The sequence below is a fragment of the Equus asinus genome, chromosome 25 (genome assembly GCF_041296235.1).
Source record: "Equus asinus isolate D_3611 breed Donkey chromosome 25, EquAss-T2T_v2, whole genome shotgun sequence".
NCBI lineage: Eukaryota > Metazoa > Chordata > Mammalia > Perissodactyla > Equidae > Equus > Equus asinus.
This window is the reverse complement of record NC_091814.1, coordinates 52,987,465-53,011,621: the sequence shown is the minus strand read 5'-3', so window position 1 is coordinate 53,011,621 and position 24,157 is coordinate 52,987,465. Positions and strand designations below refer to the sequence as shown.

Sequence of the window (24,157 nt, the reverse complement as noted above, 5' to 3'; positions counted from 1 at the left end):
AGGCTAATGAAAACACATCTGTGGATTAATAATTTATGATCCTGGCTTTGTAGTATGTCTAATATAACTTTCTTCTCCAATGAGGCTGGACAAATGAGGTCCAAGTATTTATAAAGCAGTCTAGTATAATAGAAAGAAGCCTAGTGTTAGCTCTTAGTAGCTCTGTGATCTTGAGGTAGTTACTTAAAGTCTCTGAACCTTTCTTAGCTCACAAGGTAGTTTTGCAGCTCATCTCAGAAGCGTCTCTAACCATCCTACCTAAAATAGCACCCCAATTACCTTGCTTTTCTTTGTGTGTCATTTATCACTAGCTGACGTTATGTTACGTATTTATTTATATTTTTGTTATCTGTCTTCTTTAGCTCACTACCTAGTACAGTGCCATGAAGATATACATGGAGAGAATGGATGACAAATGCGTTTACAGACTTTACAAATACATTATGTTTATTAAATCATATCTTACTTAACTCATTCAGTAATGTAGGAAGTATTCTGTTGGGATCAAAAGGAAACAGCAGTGCCAACAGCTGTATAAAGTAATCCTCCCTGACTTTTGGTGATGTGTAGGTTAGCCGATGAATTGCATATGCCATCTCTCCCTGAAATGATGTTTGGAGACAACGTTTTAAGAATCCAGCATGGCTCTGGCTTTGGGATTGAATTCAATGCTACAGATGCCTTAAGATGTGTAAACAACTACCAAGGAATGCTTAAAGTAGCCTGTGCCGAAGAGTGGCAGGAAAGCAGGTGAGAATCTGGGCAGTACGGGTTAAAGGAGAAAGACTTGAAAGAAATATTCAGTCATAATATTAAGCTTGATAGTTGGATCATTCTAGAATTCTTTTTTTCTCATCCATGAAATGGAGATTACTTACCCACCTCTTGAATACTTGTTCAGTTGACTTACAGTCAAGCTGAGCTATGTAGGGTTTACTTTTTTGAGTTTTCAGGGTTCTTTAGTGAGGAGGCAGTACCCTGTGAACTGTAATGTTCTTGTTTTTGAAGAAAAATGCTTGCTTAGGATTTGCATTGAAAATTTGAGGAGCAGTGAAATTAAAAAAAATATATTTTCCTTGATAAATCAGCAGTTATTTACTTTGTGCCTGTTACGTACTAGGACCTTGGAGGATACAGTGAAGTATAAGCTTTTAAACCATGTCCTCAGGCAATATAAAGATGAGTGGGAGAGACTACATCAGCACATGACAAGTTAAATAACAATAAATGTGCAGAAAAACTGTAAGAAGTTGTATTTATGAATTATGACAAGTATATGTATTTAGTAGGATATTTTACATTATTTGTAGAATGTAATTTGATGTGATAAATGAATAGAGATGATCTATATTCTGCATCACTGAATCTGATCCTTCTCATTTTGGTATTTGAGGACGGAGGGTGACCACTCCAAGGAGGTTATTAAACCATACGATTGGACCTATACAACAGATTATAAGGGAACATTACTTGGAGAATCACTTAAGTTAAAGGTAAATCTTCTTTTTTGCTTTGTGAGTCATTGTCTTGGACGGTCTTAGCAGTAGAACTTTGTAATGGGTTATTTTTTGCTTCTACTTATTTTCTGTTGTGGGAGGCTTCAGAACCTAATGTGAGGGGATTTTGCTTGATGATTATCAGCAGAAAATAAAAGAAGGCCATAGTAGAACAATTTTTATCTTAAAAATGTGGTTGGTAGCAATAGCAAACTTCCTTAATGTTGTCATTATCACTGTCAAGAAGCATTAGAATGTATATCTGTCCTTGGTGGAATGTGTTAGGTGATTTAGACAGAACCTGCTAGATAGTAGCTTACAGTTTTACAGATCAACAGGCATGTGGGCAAATAGGACTTTTGGTCAGACAATTTAGGTTTTTGTCCTGCCTGCACTATGTGTGAACTTGATACTACTTTAGCCAAGTTACTTAATCTGTCTGAGTCTCAGTTTAATCAGTAGATTGGGTAAACAGAAATATCTACCACGCAGTAGAGTTTTGATTTGAGATAATCTGTGGGCAAGCTCTCAATAAATTCTTAAGCCTTATATTGTCAAGTTGCATCTGTGTAAGACCTGCTTAAGAAGAGACTCAACTTCATCATAAATGACACTAGGAAAGTGGAATTGTTAGGTCTCACGTTGAGAGCTTAGCTGTATTTTGAAATCTTACAGTGTAACTGAAATGAAGTCACATTCATTTCACATGAATCACGCATTCTATTATAGATCACATTCTAAATATCACATTCTCAGTATCACATACTATTATATGTCACATTCTATTATAATGGATGATAAATATCCCATTCCATTATAGAGAACAAAATTATTTCAGTGTAAGCTATTTACATTAAAAGCAGTTATTGGAGATCCTATATTGTATGTTGGTGCTTAGGTGGAAATGTTAGGAAGATAGGGTTGTGTGCGGGCTCCTTGTTTCTGCGTAGATTTTTAGAATCTTGGGAAGATAGAAGTTCATAGCAGGAACTTCATAATTCTTATTTTCAGTTTATGGCACTCCTACATTCCAAGCTTTAAGTATTTTTCCATGCTGTTTCCTAGACAAAAACACAGTTTTTGAGAGAATGTGTATTCATTCATTCGTTCTTGAGCTCTTACTGTGTGCCAGGCACTAATCCTAGGAGTCGTGGATACAGCAGAGGACAGTCAAAAATCCCTCCCTTACAGGCTAATGAGGGAAGAAGGTTGCATCAGTCCCTTATGATACTTCATTGATTAGTGTTCTCCTTTCTCCTCACTCTTGATTGAAAAACTTTGCAAATTGCATAGGCCGTTTAATATTTCATTGCCGGGAGTGAGGAAATGGGAACTTGTTTAACCCTCTGCAATAATGATGATGACTTACTTAGTTTGTGGGCTGACTTACGAAAAAGCCTCCTGGAGTCTATGAAGTAGCATTAGCCGTGACCCAGGAGCAAGAACTACGGCAATGGAAATGGAGTGAGAGAGTCGGAGGAGGTGAAAAGCGTGTGCTCAGTACTCTTATTGACCCTTCAGCCTGTAGTGTAACTTCTTCTAAGATGTTGCCGACAAATGTCAGTGTTATTGCCTACTCGCTGGTAGTGATGAGCTCGGGCTTTGGCAGAACACAGACCTGGGTTCAGATCCCAGAACCATCAGTTGACAGCTTGGAAAACAATTTGATCTTGCTAAGCTTTGTTTCTCACTTTGGTCAGCTGGGGATCATACCAGTTGTGAGGTAGTGAAAAAGATTGTATGTATAAAGTGCTTAGCACGGTGTCTGTTATACTGTAAGATGTCAATAAATGGCAGCTGCTGTTATTACTATGATAATATCATACCTCAAACTGAGGGGAGCTAAGTTACTATTATTGAAATACCAAGAATAAAATAGATATGTTATCTAAATATTTATTTTTGTTTTATGGTCTAAACAGAGCTGATGATTGTGTTCCTATATGGCTTTAAAAAATGAAGAGCCTGGGGCTGGCCCAGTGGCACAGCATTTAAGTTTGTGTGCTCTGCTTTGGTGGCCTGGGGTTTGCCTGTTTGGATCCCAGGTGCGGACCTATGCACCACTCATCAAGCCATGCTGTGGCAGGTGTTGGACATGTAAAGTAGAGGAAGATGGGCACAGATGTCAGCTCAGGGCCAATCTTCCTCCAAAAAAAAAAAAAAAAAAACCCAGAACTGACTGTTTCCAGGCAAAATTGTTAAGGCTTTGTCACTTAATCCTCAAAATAACCTTATAGGATAGGTATTATTATCCTCATTTTGTAGATGAAGAAATGGGTTCAAAATTTTAAAGTACGTATCTCAGTAACATAATAGCAATAACATAAATGTCAAGGCTATAGCTTATTGTTAAGCATGTCTGTTATATATGGAAGATCACTTCCATAGGAACATTTTTTGCATTTAACTCTTTTAATACCTTTAAGGTTTATTTGATCTATAATGTTACTTAAGATTTTTAAAATTCTTCAATCTTCAACCCTTCACCAAATCACTATTTAAAAGCCCTGGAATTGTATGCCTATCTAGGAGAATACATTTTATGTGGATAGTAAAGAGTGTCAGGCATTGAGGCATTAGAATGAGGTCTTTCTTTTGCACTTAAATTCTTGCTTTCTAGTTGCTGGGGGCTGCTGGTCTGTGTGTGTTTAGTGTTTTCTCACTCTTTGGGGTTGTTTAACCTCTGATTCTGTGAGTTGTAGCATGGTGTTAGAGAAAAGAGCCAGTCTCAGAGTTGTGCTGACCTGGCTGGATTCAAATTCAGCCTTGCCATTTATTAGCTGGGCCACCATAGGCACTTCTCTACGATCATGTTATGAGAATGTTATGAGAAAACAGGTCAAATGTCCAATATGTAGCTGGCCCATAGTAACCTATCAACATATGGCCGTTTTCTTCTTTCTTATTAAATAAATAAATTGACTTTGCAGGAGAGTAGAAGTGGAAGGCTGTTTCTCCTATTTGTACTGTCTCTTAGGAATAAGACATGCCTAGTATCCAGGCACTTAAAAAAGCATTTTTTAAAAACACATTGGAACATTTGCTCAACTGATTCGGTGTGACTTAATATCTTGAACTTCTTTTTCTTTTTATTGTGGTAAAAAATGCATAACATAAAATTTACCATTGTAACAGTTTCTGGGTGTATTAAGTACAACCATGCATCGCTTAAGGATAGGGATACATTCTGAGAAATGTGTCCTTAGGCGATTTCGTCATTGTGGGACCATCATAGAGTGTCCTTACACAAACCTAGATGGTGTAGTCAACTACACACCTAGGCTATATGGTACTAATCTTATGGGCCCACCATCGTTTATGCGGTCAGTTGTTGACTGAAATGTCGTTATGTGGCATATGTCTGTAGTGTTAAGTATCTTCCTGTTGTCGTGCATCGAATCTTTAGGACTTTTTCATCTTGCAAAACTGAAACTCTCTACCTGTTAAACAGCAGCTCCCCATTTCCTCCTCTCCCCAGGCCCTGTAAACTACCATTCTGTCCTCTGTTTCTCTGAATTTTGACTACTCTAGATAACAATGGGACCATCCTTTATTTGTCTTTTTGTGACTGCCTTATCTCACTCAGTATAATGTCCTCAGGGTTCATCCATGTAGCATACGTCAGACTTCCCATCCTTTTTAAGGCTGAATAATATTCTGTTGTAGGTATACACGTTTTATTTATCCATCCATTTGTCAGTGAGCATGTGGGTTGCTTCTACCTCTTGGTGTTGTGCTGTTGTGAACATAGTTGTGCAAATATCTCTGAGATTCTGCTTTTAGTTCTTTTGGATATATATGCAGAAATGGAATTGCTGGGTTGTATGGTAATTCTATTTTTAATTTTTTGAGGAATCTCCCTACTTCTCCACAGCAGCTGCACTGTTTTACGTTCCCACCAGTAATGTGTGAGGGCTTTTGAGTTGCATTTCCTTAATGATTAGTGGTGTTGAACATCTTTATATATGCTTGTTGGCTATTTGTGTATCATCTTTAATATATTCAGTTTTTAAAAGTAAATTTAGGGGAAAATGTACTGATTTAAACATTGAAAATGAATGGTGTTTGTAAGACTGAAGGCAGAAGGAACTGCACCTAAGTATTGTACACTAGTTGATAAAGCTGTTTTCTCTAGGGGTATGAGTTAACAATTCTGATAGTGTTTCAGTTTTGCAGGATAAAAAAGTTCTGGAGCTCTGTTTCACACCACTGTGAATATAGTTAACACTACTGAAATATACACTTAAAAATGGTTAAAATGGTAGATTTCATGTTATGTATTTTTTACTGTGATTAAAACAAAAAGGTTAAACATAGAGTTACCATATAACCTAGCAATTCCACTCCTAGGTATCCATTCAGGAGAACTGAAAACAAATATCCACACAAAAGCCTGTACACAGATGTTCATAGCAGCATTATTCATAATATCTAAAATGTGGAAGTCACCCAAATGTCCATCAATGGATAAACAGAACTAGTATATTGAGACAATGGAATATTATTTAGCCTTGGAAAAAAGAGGGAAGTACTGATCCGTGCTTCAGCATGGATGAACCTTGGAAACATGCTAAGGGAAAGAAGCCAGACACCAAAGGGCACAGATGTATGATTCCAGAATGATTTGCAGAACAGGCAAATCTATAGAAACAGAAATTAGATTAGTGGTTACCAGGGGTTGGGCGAAGCAGAGAGTGGAGAGTGACTGCTAATTGGATGTGGGGGTTTCTTTTGGGGTGGTGAAATGTTCTGGAATTAGATAGTGGTCATGACTGCATGATCTCGTGAATATACTAAAAAACACTGAATGGTGCACTTTAAAAGGGTGAATTATATAGTATGGGAGTTATATCTCCATGTTTTTAAAAAGAAAGAAATCATTGTAAAACACAGCAATTTGGCTATATATTGTTAATGAGATATACTCTAAAGACAAAAAGAAAAGATATACACACACACACACACAACACACACATGCTGTTTTCAGTAACTTTTGGCATTTGCTGTTAATTAACTTTATGTGATAAGTTAAAAAATATTTATGTCAAGTAATTTCCTTGTTATAAACCTCCATCTGATGTGAGGGAGGTCCCGTTTGAAAGATGTGAACAGGACTTATTTTTCATGTATGGTATCAAGAGTTTGGTGTTCCATCCCTTTTTAAATTGTGAAATATCTCAGAAAAGTTCAGAAAACGTAAAGGTACAGTTTAATGAATTGTAAAATGTGACCAGAAGGCAAAGAAATAGAACATTGCCAACACCCCCAGCATGATGCTTCCTGATCATAATTAAAAAAAAAAAAAATTTTCTAGTACCTTTGAAATTTTCACCCTCAGCTTTTATTTCCTCGAAACCAGAGTGCACTGTTCCTTCACAGCATGGGGTTTTTAGTACCTGAAGTCTCTAGGGTCTTGTATTGTCTCCTTATTTCTGGTTGGTTCTGGTTTAGGGTAGCTAGGCTCCTATATGCCTCCTTATTTTTGTTTGAATTCCAGGATGATGATTTTTCCTCTACAGGGGACTTGCGTTTTTTTCTGACAGGCACTTGAGGGCATTCATAGTCAAGGACATAGGTCTGCAAACTGATTCTGTAAAGGACCAGATAGTAAATATTTCAGGCTTTGAGGGCCATAGAGTGTATGTTGCAGCTACTCAGCGATGCTGTTGTAGTTGAAAGCAGCCATAGACAACACATAAACAAATGGGCATGGCTGTGTTCCAGTAAAATTTTATTTATGGACGTGGAAATTTGAATTTCATATAATTTTCGTATGTCATGAAATATTCTTTTAAAATTTTTTTGCCCATCATTTAAAAGAAGTAAAAATGATTCTTCGCTTGCAGTCTATACAGAAATAGGGGATGGGTCACGTTTGGCCTGCAGGTCTTAGTTTGCCAACCTCTGGTCTAGGACAAGAGTTTGAGGTTGACTGGGTCTGTAATGTAGGAAGCTGTGAACCAGTGTAGCGCTTTAGGGTATCATGCCAAAATTGGGAGGTGGCAGGGAATTCTCCAAGGTCCCTGCCCTTAGTGAGCACCAAAAGCTTGCAGAGTCCACCTTCTCTGCATCTGCCAGTCCTGATGTTTCCAGGCCAAAGCCAGCCAGGTCCAGGCTCACTTTTCCGGCCTCCAGTCTTCTCCCAGATCTCAGCCTGGTAGTTATTTGGCATCTTGGCCATTTGATGCTTTTAAGAAGTCTTTGTTTTTTCACCAGCTTTTTAAAATGTCTTCAGCAAGAGGATTTGTCTGGGTTACTTACTCTGACAATACTGGAAGCCAAAAGTGTTTGGTATACTTTAAGTTTAGCTGGTTTTTTTTTCCCCTTTTCTTTTCAGATGCCTCAGTTCAGGGAGAAGATAAGTTGAGGAAGAGAGAGGCCTGGGAAGTAGAACGTTTTAAACATATTTCTCCTTGTAAATGAAGAAGATAGTATACATAAGTTAAAAATAATGACTGTCCCTAACCTATGTTTTATCTAATTATTTTTTATCTTTCTCTTTCAAACATTTTATAAGAACAAGTAAATGGCAGAACTGATGGATCCATTTTGATCGGTCACTTACTGAAGGTATATATGGAAAACATTGAGAGCATCCATATCATGATTAACTAATGTTTTCGAAGTCAGGAGTTTCTGTAAGGAGGATCTTTCAAATGTGTTCCTTTGAACTAAAACTAAATAAAAAGTAAGGAATTTACAAGTTGTGTTTATTTAACACTAAAGTTTCATGCTCTTTGGCAGTCCTAGAGGCACCACCTTTTGTCTGAAATAGATCAACGTGCAGTTGATGCAAGGGGCTGGTTATGTGCAGCCCTGTTCCCCCCATGCCCCATAATTTTCACCTTCCGTTGTGGTCTCATGTCTGCTCCAGACACAGTTTGGAGTACAATTGCAGGAGATTAAGTGTTCCCTGTAGGTGAACATGGAGAACTGTGCGTTTTTTCATCTCTTGGGAATCATAGTCAAACTGCTTATTCTTTTCATTGCAACCTTTCTTCCCTCTACATAGCACTTAATACTGCCTTAGACCATTTTTCCCCAAAAGCTGTGCAGTCTTGAATATACTGTATCATTTTCTTCTAATTCTTGTCCATTTATCTCAAACTACTGTCCATTTCTTGATTCTATCCGTGAGTCAAACAAATGATCTAATCACGGCTATTAAGTAAAGCAAAATGATGGCTACCATTTACTGAATACGTGTGGTTTAACAAGCATTGCTGTGTTTATTTGGGATACAACCATGTCAAAGAATAGAAAACTGGAGATTTTGTAGTGAAATTGAGTGCAGTAAGGAATGGTATTACCCATCATGCTTTAGTGCTGCTATTAGGAGACACTTGATTTAGCGAGCTACCGATATGACCACGTCCCTCCTTGAGATTGTTGATTCTTCATCAGAAGAGTGTGTGTGTGTCTGTGTGTGTGTGTGTGTGTGAGTTACAAAGTAATACATTGAAAAAATTGCCAGCATCTTCTAAAGCCCTTTGGAGTGCTAGGAGTTTCCCCTCAGAATTTCTCTGAAAGTTCTTATTTACCTCATTATTTAAAGCACTTTATGTTGTTTGTAGATTTTGGGGAACTAGGCTGGGAATCTAAAATATATAACATCGTTCTAATGGGGAAAAAAAGCTTGTTTTAAGTTCCAAATGAATGTCTTAAAAGTGGCCTTGCATAGCGCGAGACTGCTTTGAACTTTTATGATGGTCGTCGCTCACCATGCTGACTGATGTTCAGGTGATTATTTTTCTCATAGTCACAGCAGAACACTTGATTTTAATTTGACTTATGAAAGATGGTGAATTTTCACTCTGTCTTTTGGGAAGCTGTAATATCAGCCATCTGTAGCGTCTTAAGTTTTTCAGAGGCAAGGGGTATAGCTCATCTTTCATGACTTCTGATGACACCCACAGAATCACGTGCTCTGGCTGTGCAGAAAGGGCTGGTAGGAAAAACTGCTTTCCTATGTCTTTAGTTCCTTCAATTTTTTTTTATGTGTTCCTTCTTAAATTTTTTCTTTCAGGTTGTACCTACAACAGATCATATAGATACAGAGAAATTGAAAGCCAGAGAACAGATTAAGTTTTTTGAAGAAGTTCTCCTGTTTGAGGATGAACTTCATGATCATGGAGTTTCAAGCCTGAGTGTAAAAGTTGTGAGTATTATGGTTTTTGTTTATAATTTCTTTCTTTCTTCCATTCTTACCATTGGTCAGAAATATAAGACTCATTTCGAATCACACTGTCTTTACATTATGTCATGTAAAGTTTCACTTGGTCTAGAGTACATCTTACTAATATCCATTATAAAAGTCACGAAATCTTAGTATATTGTTAAGACTTTAGCAAAGCAATTTTTTAATACTAACCTGGCCACTCTGTAGTTTGTTTGCCTATTATTTAATTTAAATGAAAACTATGGCTTAATTTTCACATTTTGAGTTAAAAATGATGTTGAAAGGATCTGCAGACAACAAGATGGGTGTCATTTAGAAAATAACCCACGTGTTAGGATTTCATTGCACCATTAAACTACACTTCAGTCTCCAATATAGAAGTGGAAAATGGAAATGATGAGTGTAAAATCCCTTCTCCTTTTGTATTCTTTTCTATCAGTGGAGGACAAACTACTTCCATTGGTGGAACATGCTTAAAAAGAATAATAAATAGGCCACGAGCAGTTATTCATATTTGTTAACTATTAGGTTATAATTGGGTTTCTAACATTTTCCAGAAAAACTTCAACCTAATTATTTATTTATTTATTTATTTTGGTGAAGAAGATTGGGCCTGAGCTAACATCTGTTGCCAATCTTCCTCTTTTTCTAAGAAAGATTACCCATGAGCTAACATCTTGCCAGTCTTCCTCTATTTTGTATGTGAGTCCATGCCCGGGATCTGAACCCACAAACCCCGGGCCTCTGAAGTGGAGCATGTGAATCCAACCTACATGCCACCGGGCCAGGCCCACAACTGACAACTAAAATGTCACCTCCTCTGTACAGCCTTCCAGAACTCCCCTAGGCAGAGTTTAATATCCCTTTTCCATACTCCTATAAGTACTTTTTTTTAACCCCTCAATTATAGCACTTATCCGTAAGGTCTGTTAAAGACAGCATCCCCAGCATTAAGCATTGTTCTTGAAGCATAATGATTGTGGGTGTTGTGATTTAAGCAATAATGAAATGAAAACAAATATATAAATAATAATAAATATACAATGAGTAAAGACAATAAATCAAAAGCAGCAATCAGTTTGTTTTAAAGTCAAGTTTTTTTGTAGACTCAGGGTTTTGGAATTGTGATGAATTCTCAGAGAATCATTTAGTCTATCCCTCTATATTTTATAGAAGAGGCCTAAAAGGTTAGTTTACCTAAGGTCGTGAAACTAATTAGCGACACAGTTTTCTTTGTACTACCTAAAATATCTCATGATGCTAGCATTAGATAATTGTTTCCTTAGCACCTGTAACTCTCCCCTAGTTTATCTTTTGTCATTTAGATTTGTTCATCCTGCAACTGATCTGGTCATGTAGCTCTCCACTTGTCTGCCACCTGTGGAACTGACCTTGTCGACTGTTCATTATGAGTTTGTGTATCTGATTGTGCCTTTGTATCCAAATGGGTGGATATTCTATGATGTATACAAGTGGGTAGGTATGTGGGGAGCACATATGTTTTTGTGGATGAAGGGGTTGAAGACGATATGGGCATAAATGCATTATGTCTGTACCAAAGTAAATAGTAAGGCTCAAGCTGAAGAGTAACATCATCTTAAAACGTTCTTTTTCTTATCCAGTGTAACTTTTTAAATTTAGGTGATAGCCTTGCGTTTTAAGAATGCTTGGAAGGGTTTCATTAGAATAGTGTCCTTTCTGGGTTGGTTTCTTTCTAAAAATGTAACAGATAATTGCTGTAAATAAATGCCATACTTCCTGGCTTAGAGGCCATGGGGTATGGACACATGAAGTTCCCTTCTAGAGAAGCAAAGACTAGCCTGGAAAACATGGGTGTAGGGAAGAAATGAGGAATGTGGTGCCTGGGCAGCTACGGGAGTAGAACTATTCAAAAGGAAGGCGTGAAGGTCAGTGTCATGCTGTAAAGAGGTGTTGTAAGCTTAGAATGGGATGCTGTCCACTACACAAAAAATCTGTTTAGTGGTTTTAGCAGTCGGGATATTGTTCTTTACCTTGAATGTGGATGATTGTGGATGTAGACCAGACTTTCAAAAAGCTTACTGGTATAGGAGAAGAAACAGAAACATGGCTAGGAGAGACCATGAGGTCGACAGAGGCTTGAGTGGTGTATGTGCTGTGTTTTTAAATATGGGAAAAACTTGAGCATGTTTGGGTGCTCCTAGGAAGGAATCACTTGTAGAGAGAGGAGAAAATGGCTGGATGAGCTTTCTGAGGCAGAGGAGTAGGGGAGGAAGAGAAAGCCCTTGAGCCTTGACTGTATTTGAGCACTGAGTCGGAAACACTCCAGTCATCTCCTCCTGTTGTCTCCTTTACTCTCACACTACTGTCGCACTCACAACACTTCTGACACCAGATAATGTGGGTTCGTTTCCCCACTCCAGGCAATTCTCTGACACCAGCTAGGTGTCGTACAATTTAGCTCAGTTCTGACACTGTCTACCTGGAGATAGCTTCAGATCCCGCAGGTTAAGGGCTCAGTCCCACAAGACTGCCACCTCCACCCCGCCTCAGATTCCAATCACAAGTAGTAGGTCCCCAGGTTACTCACAGCTTCTGTCTGACTTGACTGTAAATTGGAGGTTCTCATGACCTCCTCCCCATGTGATGTGATTATTTGCTAGAACAGTTCGTAGAACTGAGGGAAACATTCATGTTTACCAGTTTATTAAAGGATATGATAAAGGATACAGATGAACAGCCAGATGAAAAGACACATAGGGAGGTCTGGGAGGGTCCCAAGTGGAGGAGCTGTGTCCCTGTGGAGTTGGGATGTGTTCACTAACCTGGAAGCTCTCTGAACCCCGTACTATTGGGGCTGTATGGAGGCTTCCTCATTAGGCATGATCACTTATTAACTCCATTTCCGGCCCTTCTCCCCTCTCTGGAGGATGCAGCAGTGGGGCTGAAAGTTCCAAGCCTCTAATCGTGGCTTGGTCTTTCTGGCGACCAGCTCCCATCCCAGAGCCCAAGTGCCCTCATTAGAACAAAAGATACTCTTAGTGCTCTTACCACTTAGGAATTGACAAGGGTTTCAGAAGCCCTGTGTCAGGAACCAGGGGCTGGTTCATTTAATCCTCAGGAAAATTCTGTGTGGTGAGTACTTCCATATCCTTGTTTTACAGATGAGGAAAGGGAGGTCAGATATATTCAGTAACTTGCCCAAGATCCATCATGCAGCAGATCCGTTTGCCCCTCTGCCCTTGCTGCTAGTCTTCTGGGATGTAGATCGTGGGTAGAAGGAGACAGAGCTGCTTCTTCCGTGGTGACAGGAGGAAAGGGGACAGGCTGTCCATAAGTCTACCTCTATTCCCAAACCTGGAGTTTTATCAGAATTACCCCGGCAGATTATAGATTCAGTTGTCTTTTAACACTATAGGACAAAGAACATTTCTTACTTGGGGCCAGCCTGGGGGCATTGTGGTTAAGTTCGCACACTCTGCTCTGGCAGCCCAGGGTTTGCAGGTTTGAATCCTGGGCACAGACTCACACACCACTCATCAAGCCATGCTGTGGTGGCGTCCCACATACGAAGTGGAGGAAGATTGGCACAGATGTTAGCTCAGGGACATCTTCCTCACCAAATAAAAGACTTGACTATGCATAGTGTGCTTGCTGTATGTTTGTTGACTGGAAACATGGATAGAAAAGCTCTGATCTAAAACTCAGATCAGAGAAGGTAGTTCCTGATCTGAGTTTTAGTTGTATAAGTTTCTCCAGCCAGACCAGGGAGGGGCCTGGTGGTTGAATACCATGACATTGACGCATTGTCTGAGCTGGTCACTTGTGAGAATTGCTAATTGCTTCACGCTGTCATCTTATTAGCTGCTGCCAGAGAACGGAGTGTGATGATCATTTCCAAAGACTTCGCTAGATGCTTTCCACTTACAGCTCGCTTAAGGAGATGGTTTAACTGGCCGTTTCCGTAGAGCTTCTCCTGACTTAAAATCTCCATGTCCCAATTGCTGTCAAATAAAATGTGAACCATCACAGATTATTTTTAGTGTAACAAAGCTTTCCAAGGAACTTCTAAAAAAACCAACGTATATGTTTTTAAGTACTACCTGCTATCTTTCCTTATTGCTAGGAGTTTGATTGGAGGTATGGAATGTATAGATATCATCTCACTTTCAAAATGTTCCTAGAGTCATCTGGGTGATGGTAGTAGTATTCATTGCTTTTATTTGGTGTTTGAACCTTGGCCGGAAAACTGCTAGAAAGTTCTTGTTTTAGAATTGCAAAACTAGTTTCTTATGAATGTTTGTTTTTTCCCGTTTCCGTAATGATTATAAAACACTGAAAAGAAATGCTGTTGAAATATGGAGGCTGCTTATATAAACAAAGTAGCTTACTTTACATTCCTGATATTGTTAGATGGAACCTTTTAGGTTGCCCTTAATTTATTTAACTGTTTCAGGTTTTGAAGTGTTTTTTCCACCTTAATTTTCAATTCTAAACCTGGGCAGTTTTTGCTAAGAGAAAAAAAAAATTAATTTCCTTGTGATACAGTTCCCCAGGGAGAAAGGGTAGCTTTAGAGCTCTGGGCACCATGAGGCCTGGGATGTGATGGATTTGCTTCATTGAGTTTATTATGAGTTTTGATAACTTTATGTGAATGCTATTACCTATATCTAATTAGAAGACATTTGTTTCAGAAGTTAGTTTTTCTTTTGTGTTTCTAAATTACCTTGTCTCAACAGTGTTTGTTTTGAGGTTAGGATTTTGTGTCCTAATCTAGTGTCCTTGGTAGGGCTTACCGTTTGTAGGACTGTGTTGTAACAGAGACCTAAAGAGAAGTTATTTTCATGCTAATATGTTAGTTTTTAACTTACAAAGAAAATAAATTTACTGTCTGCCAAATACTGGCATTGCTGTGATGGTCTGTGAAGGTTTTTACAGCTAATGGTTAGTTCCATTCTGAGTAGTCAGGCATGAATGTTGTCCACCTTCTGCTTCCATGTTTTACCTAGAGTCCAAGTATGCTGGGCAGGGACTTAGCTTTCATCTCTGTTGTATTGTGCAAGGAATTCCACGATGGCTGTGCAGTGGTAGCTGTTGTTAGAGATGGAGTCCTAGAGAATTGTATTTTATAGAGACAAGACCTAAGAGATTGTTTCCTCACATCCTCTATTTTTATAAGTGAGCGAGGGGACCTTGGGTGGTTCAGGAACTTGCTCTAAGTTAGTGATTCTCAACCTTATCAGACCCAGTGCTCCTTTTTTTTTTTTGTCAAATACTTTCAAGCACCCCTTACCTTTTACTACTCTGAAATGAAATTCATACATAATATAATCCATCTTTTTTCCAATAAGTCAACATAATGTCCTAATTATAAAATAAAAGGGAAATAAAAAGAAATTGATTTGGAAAAAACAATATGTAGTTCAGTATGTAAATACATAATATGACTGCACTACAAGACAATGAAGTAGTCAGGCACTTATGTTTGCGCGTTAAATCACTGTGAACGTGACAGCTGACAGCTACAAGTGTAGGCAGGCGAGACGCCGGTTGTCAGTCAGTGACTCAAATAACACAGTTGGGATGCCATTGGTGATGTACTTTTTCAAAATGGTGAACGACTCTTAGTAAAGTTCCAAATAAGACAAAATATAATCTCCCCTTGATTTACAAGGTAATTGCCTTCCTAGAAATTGAGTGTGTTTTCTATTTATATGTAAAACGGAGTTAGGTTCTGAGGTCACATAATTATAAATCGATTTTTTCACCCACGTGAATCCCAGGGGAGGAATTTGGAAGTTTTGTGGGATGCAGGGTTGGATTTTGTTGTGTAGGATCATCCTGTGCGTTATAGAACATCTGACATCTCTGGTCTTTAACTGCGAAATGTTAGTATTGGCTGCTCATCATTATTACAACAAAAAATACTCTCCCAAATTTCCAAACGTCCCTAGGAGAGAACTACTGCCTTAAAATATACAATTAAAGTGTAGCATTGGGACTGGAGCTCGCACGTCCTAATTCCTAGTCTCCCCACTATGCCATACAGAAATGATGCTTCAACTTGCTTCCTGGGTGTGACTGGTAATAACTGCTTTTGGGGGCCGGCCCTGTGGCCAAGTAGTTAAGTTCCCATGCTCCGTTTTGGTGGCTAGGATTTTGTCGGTTCGAACCCTGGGCGCAGATGTGGCACCACTCAAGCCATGCTGAGGCAGTGTCCCACATGCCATGGCTAGAAGGACCTACAACTAAAAATACACAACTATGTACCAGGGGCCTTTGGCGAGAAGAAGGAAAAATTTAAAAAATAAAATAAAATAACTGGTTTTGAAATTTGAAGAAATATTGTGCATTAGTCTTTCCAGTAATGACAAATAGCACTCTGACAGCTAATGCTGTGCTTCCCTGTCAGTTTTTTGTGACCTATCAAGTTGTCATGTCAGTTCTTCCTCCGGCTCTTCTTTACTGTGTCTTGCTTTTCACAGTCTCTTGCTGCTAACCCCATCAGAATGCAGTGTGACTCAGAGCCTGTTCTCCAGCAAAGGTAGCTTCCAGCCTTTATTTCAGTCAGCCAGTAGCTAATGAGCGCCTGCTGTCTGCTACCTGCTTTTCTAGGCAGTAGGGACACAGTGACGAACAAAGCAGGTATTCCCACTGTCGTGGAGGCTGCAGTCAAGTAGGGAGATCGGCTTTAAGCGAGTAAACACGTAAGTGACTCTGGTTACAAATCGGTTCATTTGTAGTGGAGTGCTATGAGAGAGAATGAAAGAGGAATCTGCTGTCGTTATGGAATGGTAGGAAAGGCCTCTCTAGAAGTGCCGTTTCCACTGAGGTCTGAAGGACGAGTGAGCGTTAGCTAGGAGACACTCCAGGTCAAGGGACAGGGTGTGTGAAAGTCCCAGGGCAGGAGAGCTTGGCCTTTAGCTGGTGACTCTCCAGGCAGTAAAGCCACTATCATTATTGGGTTGCCTTGTTACTTCTTCTTCCTTCATTAACGTTGCCCTGTGCTTGTATGGAATTACAAGCAGTTCCCTGAATATGCTCTCCTGTTTCATGCCTCAGTACTTTCTGTACATGCTGTTTCCTCTTTCTGGAATTCTCCTGCCCACCCCTAACTCTTCTTTCCAGGGTTAACTCAAGTGTTGCCTTCCCTGACTTTCTTCAGCAGACTAGGGTCCTTCTTTCTTTGAATACGGCTTTTTTTTTCTTTTTTTTTTAAGATTGGCCCTGAGCTAACATCTGTTGCCAATCTTCTTTTTTCTCTTTGTCTTCTTCTTCCCAAAGTCCCCCAGTACAGAGTTGTATATTTTAGTTCCTTGTGGTTGTGCTGTGTGGGATGCCACCTCAGCATGGCCTGATGAGCCATGGTCCGTGCCCGGGATCCGAACTGGCGAAACCCTGGCCTGCCAAAGTGGAGCATAGGCACTTAACCACTCGGCCCCTGAGTGCTTCGTGAACCTTGTGCATAGTTCTGTTATAGCAGCTACCACTCTTTATCTGTCTGACTGTTTCTCTCTTTGATAAACTTCTTGAGCATTGAGATTATAACTTTCATTTATATAAATCTAAGACCTACTATAGTAAGAACCAACACTTAGTAGACAGTGAGTATTTATTTAGTAAATGGTCAAGCATATTCATTTTAAAGACCTAAAGACCCCACCCCCATCCAATCCTTCCCTCCCTGCCACCGGGACCCCCCTTCTTACTCTCCACTAATTCTGGCTTTCTTCAGTGATTATATTTGGGAAACAACTGTGCAGATGTGACACAGGTGAAAGATGTTAAGAACATGTTATAATGATCTGGTAAACCAGTCTTTGGCAGTACGAAATAGCACTTAATTGATTGACTGAATTAGAGGATTTCGTTTAAGGCGTCCTGTCTTTATCTTTGTAAAGTGAATAGAAGATGAGTAATGGGGCCAGCCTGGTGGGGTAGTGGTTAAGTTCATGCACTCCACTTCAGCTGTCCAGGGTTCGCTGGTTCAGATCCCAGGGGCGTACCTAGCCCTAGCACTGCTCGTCAAGCCATGCTGTGGTGGCATCCCACGTAAAAGAGAGGAAGAGGGGCTGGCCAGGTTGCATAGTGGTTAAGTTCATGTGCTCCACTTCAGCAGCCTGGGGTTCATCAGTTCGGATCCCGGGCACGGACCAGTGCACTGCTTATCAAGCAATGCTGTGGCAGGCATCCCACATATAAAATAGAGGAGGATGGGCACAGTGTTAGCTCAGGGCCGATCTTCCTCAAAAAATAAAAATAAAATAGAGGAAGATTGGCACAGATGTTAGCTCAGGGCCAGTCTTCCTCACAAAATACAAGATAAGTAGCAACAAAGAACCAAGTTGTTCTTTCATTTTGATGTTACTGGTATTGACATTTACTGTAAGTACTATCTTTTAAGGTGAGCATTGTAATTTTCGCATTACTTAGGTATGTTTTAAGTCTTTAACCTCAATATCTTTTGACCTAGAAAAAAATATTTTTCTCTTATAGGAAACTGAATACAATATAAAAAGATTTTGAGCCTTAGTTGAAGCTGGGAAAAAGAACCTCTGGTTCAGAGATTTCTGTATACTGCTAATTCAGCCTTCTTCTGATGACTTTTTAAGAAACTTTTTTCTTTTAACAAAGTAATAAAATCTTAATTTTCATTACAATATTAATATACTTTTTTTTTCAGAGAGTAATGCCTTCTAGCTTCTTCCTGCTGTTGCGGTTTTTCTTGAGAATTGATGGGGTGCTTATCAGAATGAATGACACAAGACTTTACCATGAGGTATCTGTTCTCATTTATGACCATACTGATTGATGCTGGGCTGGGTCACGTTGTTTGCTTGTCAATCTGAGAATCTGAAATTAACTGATGCTTTATGTTATATAGTGATCCTTCTAGCCTTTAAGATTGGGTGTTGCACATTCACTGTTGACTGCACAGTTATTGAAACATTGTATGTTCTTTTCCAAAAGTTCTGGTAGCTGAAAATATTTTCTAAAAGACCCTTGGTGCAGGGGGCTGGTGAGGGGTCTGATGCATTGAAAAAAAAATCTCACATGTACTTAATCTGTGTTTAAGAAAACTGTCACTTGGGGCCGGTCCTGTGGCCAAGTGGTTGGGTTTACGCACTCCGCTTCAGTGGCCCAGGGTTTCACTGGTTCGGATCCTGGGCGCGGACGAGGCACTGCTCATCAGGCCATGTTGAGGCGGTGTCCCACGTGCCACAACTAGAAGGACCCACAACAAAATATACAGCTATGTACTGGGAGCATTTGGGGAGAAAAAGCAGGAAAAAAAAAAGATTGTCAACCGTTGTTAGCTCAGGTGCCAATCTTTAAAACAAATAAACAACTTTGTTTATAGTATGTAATGTAGTATGCATAGTATAGTAGTGTATAGTGTCCTGACATTAGAAATACCAATCACTTGGCTCCCTGAGATTTATATATACATGCTTTAAGAGTGTAATCTTGTGATTTTCCTTTTATTAAATAATATTTCACCAAAAATCAAATTATAATAAATTGCTTTCTAAAACCTAACTTTAAAAAGTCTTAAATGGGAAAGGTTGAAGTACCTAAAAAGTAATTTTAAGTAAGCAATTTGAAAAGAATTTTGTGGAAATGGGAGAGAACAAAATTTGTTCAGACTTTTTTTGGAGCATAAAAGTAGCCACCATTATGTAGGTAGATGATGACGTAGCTTAAGGAAAAGATGTAGTTCCAGACTTGAAGTAATATTAAAATCTCTTGCATACGTCATTACAAACATTATTTTTTTCAAAGTAAAACCTTTGCTTGTGTTTTTCTTACACAGCAATTATTAAATCTGTTTACATATATGTCTCTGATATTACTGTGATTTATAGAGATTGGAATTAATCATTCAGAATTGTTGGTGAGAATTAGTTATCTCACTGTAGAATAAGATATTCTTGTCAGACTTCAAGCTGCTTTCACAATCTGTTCTAAAACGTAGGCAGTTCTGTTTAGTATGAAGGATTTTATAAGTCAATATAAATAAATTTATTGCAACCTTTTTTCTATTTTTAAACATAGGCTGACAAAAGTTACATGTTACGAGAATATACATCACGGGAGAGCAAGATTGCTAATTTAATGGTATGGTATTTAAATAGCAGTTTTTAGAAGTTGAATTTTAATGTTTCATTTTAAGTATGCTATCTCCCAGTATCCTACCCGTCCCCCCAAATCTACATCCCTAAATCCATTCATTTACCTAACAGTGCTCGAGAGGCTAAATCCTGCTGGAGCATAACTTTTCTGAACCTATCTCAGATACAAGAACAGTTAGAGTAGTTCCTAGCCATCATCCAGTCTGATTTCAACATTTTATTCTGGAAAAACTGAGTCCCAGAGGCGTGACTTATCCAGGTCACACAGCTGGTTGGTGGTAGAGCTGCAACTGTCACCAGTTGAGTATATTCCACTTATCACCCTGTCACCCTATAATTTCTTTCTACCCAGTCTCCTTTTTTCTTCCTAAAATTTAGCAATTCTGTACCATGACTTGTTTGTTTTGGCGTAGTTTTCATTTATTTTTTGCTCCCCTGGGGTTTGTAAAGAGCTTCTGCAGGTCTGTGGGATTCTCTGATGGGTTGCTTAAAAAGTGATACCTTCTTACAAACTTGATATTCTTTTTTCACCACCTGCTTATTCCTGTCTGGGTATAAAGTATCTGTGTGTTAGAAAAGTTACTCAGTCTGTTGTTGACTACATGCTGGGCTCCTACTGAAGGCTAGTGCTTTCAAGGTACAAAAGCAACAGGAAAAGGGGATTAGATTAAGCTGTATTAAATTCTTAGGACATTTATGGGAGCATTATAAATAACCATACTGAATGATTCAGTAACAAGAGATGGCTGTTATTATTAGGAACACTTAATGATGCTCCTTCTATCTGTATATTACACCTCATTTTAAAATTGGCATGCTTTATGAATGCTGGAATCAGTGCAATGACTGAATGTGCTAATATGATTTATGTATTTCCTAGCATGTTTCACCTTCGCTCTTCACGGAACCTAATGAAATATCACAGTATTTACCGATAAAGGAAGCCGTTTGTGAGAAGCTAGTGTTTCCGGAAAGAATTCCAGAAAGGATTGATTCTAATCCTGCAGACTCACAAGACAGTACTCCTATGGAATAGAATGTGATACAACATACGTTCACCGTGCACTCTTGACTGGAGACCCTGGCTATTTGGAGGGGGGTATTTTGTTATGAGAATTAATTGCCTTGTCTCTGTGCAGTTTTTCTGTAGCCTTCGAGGAAAAAAATAAAAAGATTGTTGCAGGCAGGTTCCACTCAACTGCTGTTTGTACTGTCTGTCTTCAAAGTCATATTCCAGACTTAAGTTTTCTGAAGTTAAATTCAGATTTCTAGATTATCGCAAAGTGGGACCTCACCAGTCGTGACGTGTGTGTCTCATGAGCAGTGGGCACAGTCTGCATCTGTCATGACACACTGTCCTCTGCCGTGAGGAGGTTCATTTGAATCACTGAATTGCAACACTTGTGACTTCGTAGGATTCTTGATTGTGCATGTTGATGTACTGGCTTTTTACCTTGGACTTTTTGATGTTTATTCATATTTCTGGAGAGTCATGACTTGCCTCTTAGGAAATTGATCTCATACTAATGATCTTTACCGGGAAATTTAAAAAAAATTACCCCCAAAATTTAACTTAGCTTTTGAAGTTTAAAGAAAGTTTCAGACATAGACCCAAATTACCTAGGTCTTTCTCTGGAGCACATAAGGTATTACGTCCATGGAACACGTGAGCATGGTTTGCCCCTGAGAGGTAGGATGTCAGAGCTGTCTTTCCTCCCTCTTTAGGTGCTTTTTCTCATGTGTGGTTCTACTTGTACTGGCATTTTTTACTTCCACCCTCCATGCAACCTCAGAGTGAATAAATCCATTGAATGTTGAATTTGGCATTGGTCCTAAAAAGTTTGAAGAGTTAATGTGGATTGTTTTAAGCAAATATTACATCCACCCATAAAGCAATCAGATTAACTTTCTGCTTAAAATATTTGAGAGGTAGCTGTGGTGGGAGAGAGCTTATTTTACAGTGGGAAAGCCAGTTTTTCCATTTTAAGATTAAGATACATGGTTTTAACATTTCAGGGGGTCCAGTAAAATGTAATTAATTAGTATAAGACCTAGGTAGTACAGAAAGTACACAAAAGTAAGTTTAAAATCCGTGTGGTTATTTTGATGATGACCCTTTAAACATTTTATATTCTTTTCTGCCTTTCTAAATAGTCTTCATAAAGTGAAAAGTAGTTATAAAGCACCAAGTAAGGAATTACTTGAAATGGATTTTTAAAAATAGTTTTTTACAGGGCAGGGGGAAAAAATCATCCCTTTTTTTCTGGTTTGAAATAACTGTTGTACTTATTTCCACTTGATGCATAAATCGTTGAATAAGAATATTTAATTGAAAGTATTAGCAAAGATCTTCAGGTATTAACCTGAAGATAAATTTTAATGAAACAAGTACAATTGGATATTCATCATTGCTCAGACTCTGGTATATCGTTGTGTGGTGGTGTTTAGCTAATTTTATTAGCTAAATTTGGTCATAAATGGTTTTGGTATTTGCCTTCTGCTGTGTCACCTGCAGGGCCTAGGAAATCAGGATTTTGTTGGCTTTAAGGAAATACGTGGCATGTTCACTGTATATTAAATATACTGTATTTAATGTTTTCTCTTAGGACAGAAAAGTGTATATATTGTCCTCAGCTTTCTGTTTTACTTTATTTGCCATTCAGATTTGAACAGAACAAACTCTTTGTTCATACAAATTATAAGAAATGAAAGACTTGTAAGAATATTCATTAGTTGAAGTTTCTGGGCAACATCATATATATTTTTAACTTGATTCCAATGTCTTAGTCCCTGAGTCAGTCTTCAGTTACTTATTTTGAGAATCCATTGTTAAAAATTGTAGGGAATTAAAAGAATTGATGGCTAGGATGAATGTACTTCAGAAGACATTAGTTTATTCCTGTGGAGAATACCAAGAAAACCTGTACTTGCCCATTGCTAAATAAGACATGTACCAGTTTATATTTATTTGTCCTGAGTCTCTTTTTGTAAGAGGATAATAAACAATAAGGAATTACTGATCCATGTTTTGCTATTTCAGTTTTTCTTGAAGCTTAATTAAAGAATGGTTTGGTGTACCTTTCTCGTTTGTGCTTTGTGTTTTGAACTTGGTCAGTGTTGCAGCCTCGTTCTCCAGACAGATTATAAATGGAAATGGAAGAGAGAGTTCAGAGTATCATCTCCCAGTTTAGCTTTAGGCTCTGTTCTCCTCTCCCTCTGTCCTCCAGCACTTCTACGGATGTTTTAATTAGCCAGTGTTTTCCGTATGTTGGGTTAATGGTCTCTTTTTCTGAAAATATAAATACCTGTCGTATGTATCATTCCATTTAGTTTTGAGTACTATGTGTCCAATACGGTGCTAGGTACGAGGGATTACAATAATGAATAGATATAGTGTATGTCTTCATGGGGGTAAAGTCTAATGGAGGAGCAAAGTAAAAATAATTACAAATTTTAATAAGTGCTGTGATGGAAATACACTGGTTTAAGAGAATGACAAAATCACCTTTAGTAGAGGAAGTCAGAGTTCTGCTTCTGAAGAGAATGTAGACAGCCTCAAGAGAATGTCACTCCTGACTTAACAAGGTGAAAAATCTGAGCAATCTACAAAGTTATAGCTTTTTACTGAATCCCAAAGATTGATAAACCCTCCAGCGGGAGATGGGACCTACAAATTGTGTCGTCTTAGAACCTGAGAGTAAGAGGTGGCCACTATACAAGCGGGTAAGAAAAAATTAGCTAAAATTTTAACAAATTCTTGAAGGCTAAGTGTGGGTAGTGCATCAGTTTGGAATAGCCAAGAGTCTCAAATCTGGGGACTTTAGACACACAAGTTCTTTCCCAAGGGCCTACACCAGGTGCTCACAAGAAACACTGGGGCAGGCAGGGGACCAGAAAGTCCCTGTCAGTGGCTCAGGCATGCCGGAGGTCATTGGCTGCTGCGGAGGGACAGGTATGAAACCCTGCCACTTCCCCCCAGGCTTCTCTTGAAGGATGCAAAAGCCTTCGTCTGCTAGGGGGAGGACCAGCAAATCATATCACTCCCAGGACCTGGGCAAAAATCCGTTATTTCTGGGGAGGAATAAAGGCAAAATCCATCTGCCTCTGGGGGAGCAGTAGGAAATGCTCTGCTTTCAGGACTCTGACAAAGAACCATTACTGCTAGAGAAGGAGTACGAGCAGATATCCTCTGACCTTGGAGGAGGAATAGACAAACCTGGGCCTAGGATCCCACGTGGATAACAAAAAGAGTCTCCTCCCACTGCGGGATGGGTATGAAATTCACACAAGACCAACAACAGATTTAAGGCAGAATTTGGCTGCTACTGGGGAATGGGGCAGAAATGTGGAGAAAGCCACACCTCTAAAGG

At 38.9% G+C, this 24,157-nt stretch overlaps 1 protein-coding gene across 2 annotated transcripts in view; it reads left to right on the top strand.

Moving 5' to 3' along the window:
- Positions 1-22,869, top strand: part of TIPRL (TOR signaling pathway regulator) — a 28,620-nt gene extending 5,751 nt beyond the window's left edge. For both annotated transcript variants that reach the window (XM_014857638.3, XM_070498134.1), the window contains exons 2-7: positions 571-750; positions 1,394-1,493; positions 9,523-9,654; positions 18,338-18,433; positions 19,711-19,773; positions 20,668-22,869. In XM_014857638.3, coding sequence (XP_014713124.1) covers positions 571-750; positions 1,394-1,493; positions 9,523-9,654; positions 18,338-18,433; positions 19,711-19,773; positions 20,668-20,823 — 727 coding nt within the window. In that variant the 3' untranslated portion in view covers positions 20,824-22,869. The remainder of the gene's footprint in view (positions 1-570; positions 751-1,393; positions 1,494-9,522; positions 9,655-18,337; positions 18,434-19,710; positions 19,774-20,667) is intronic.
- The last annotated feature ends 1,288 nt before the right edge of the window (positions 22,870-24,157 follow it).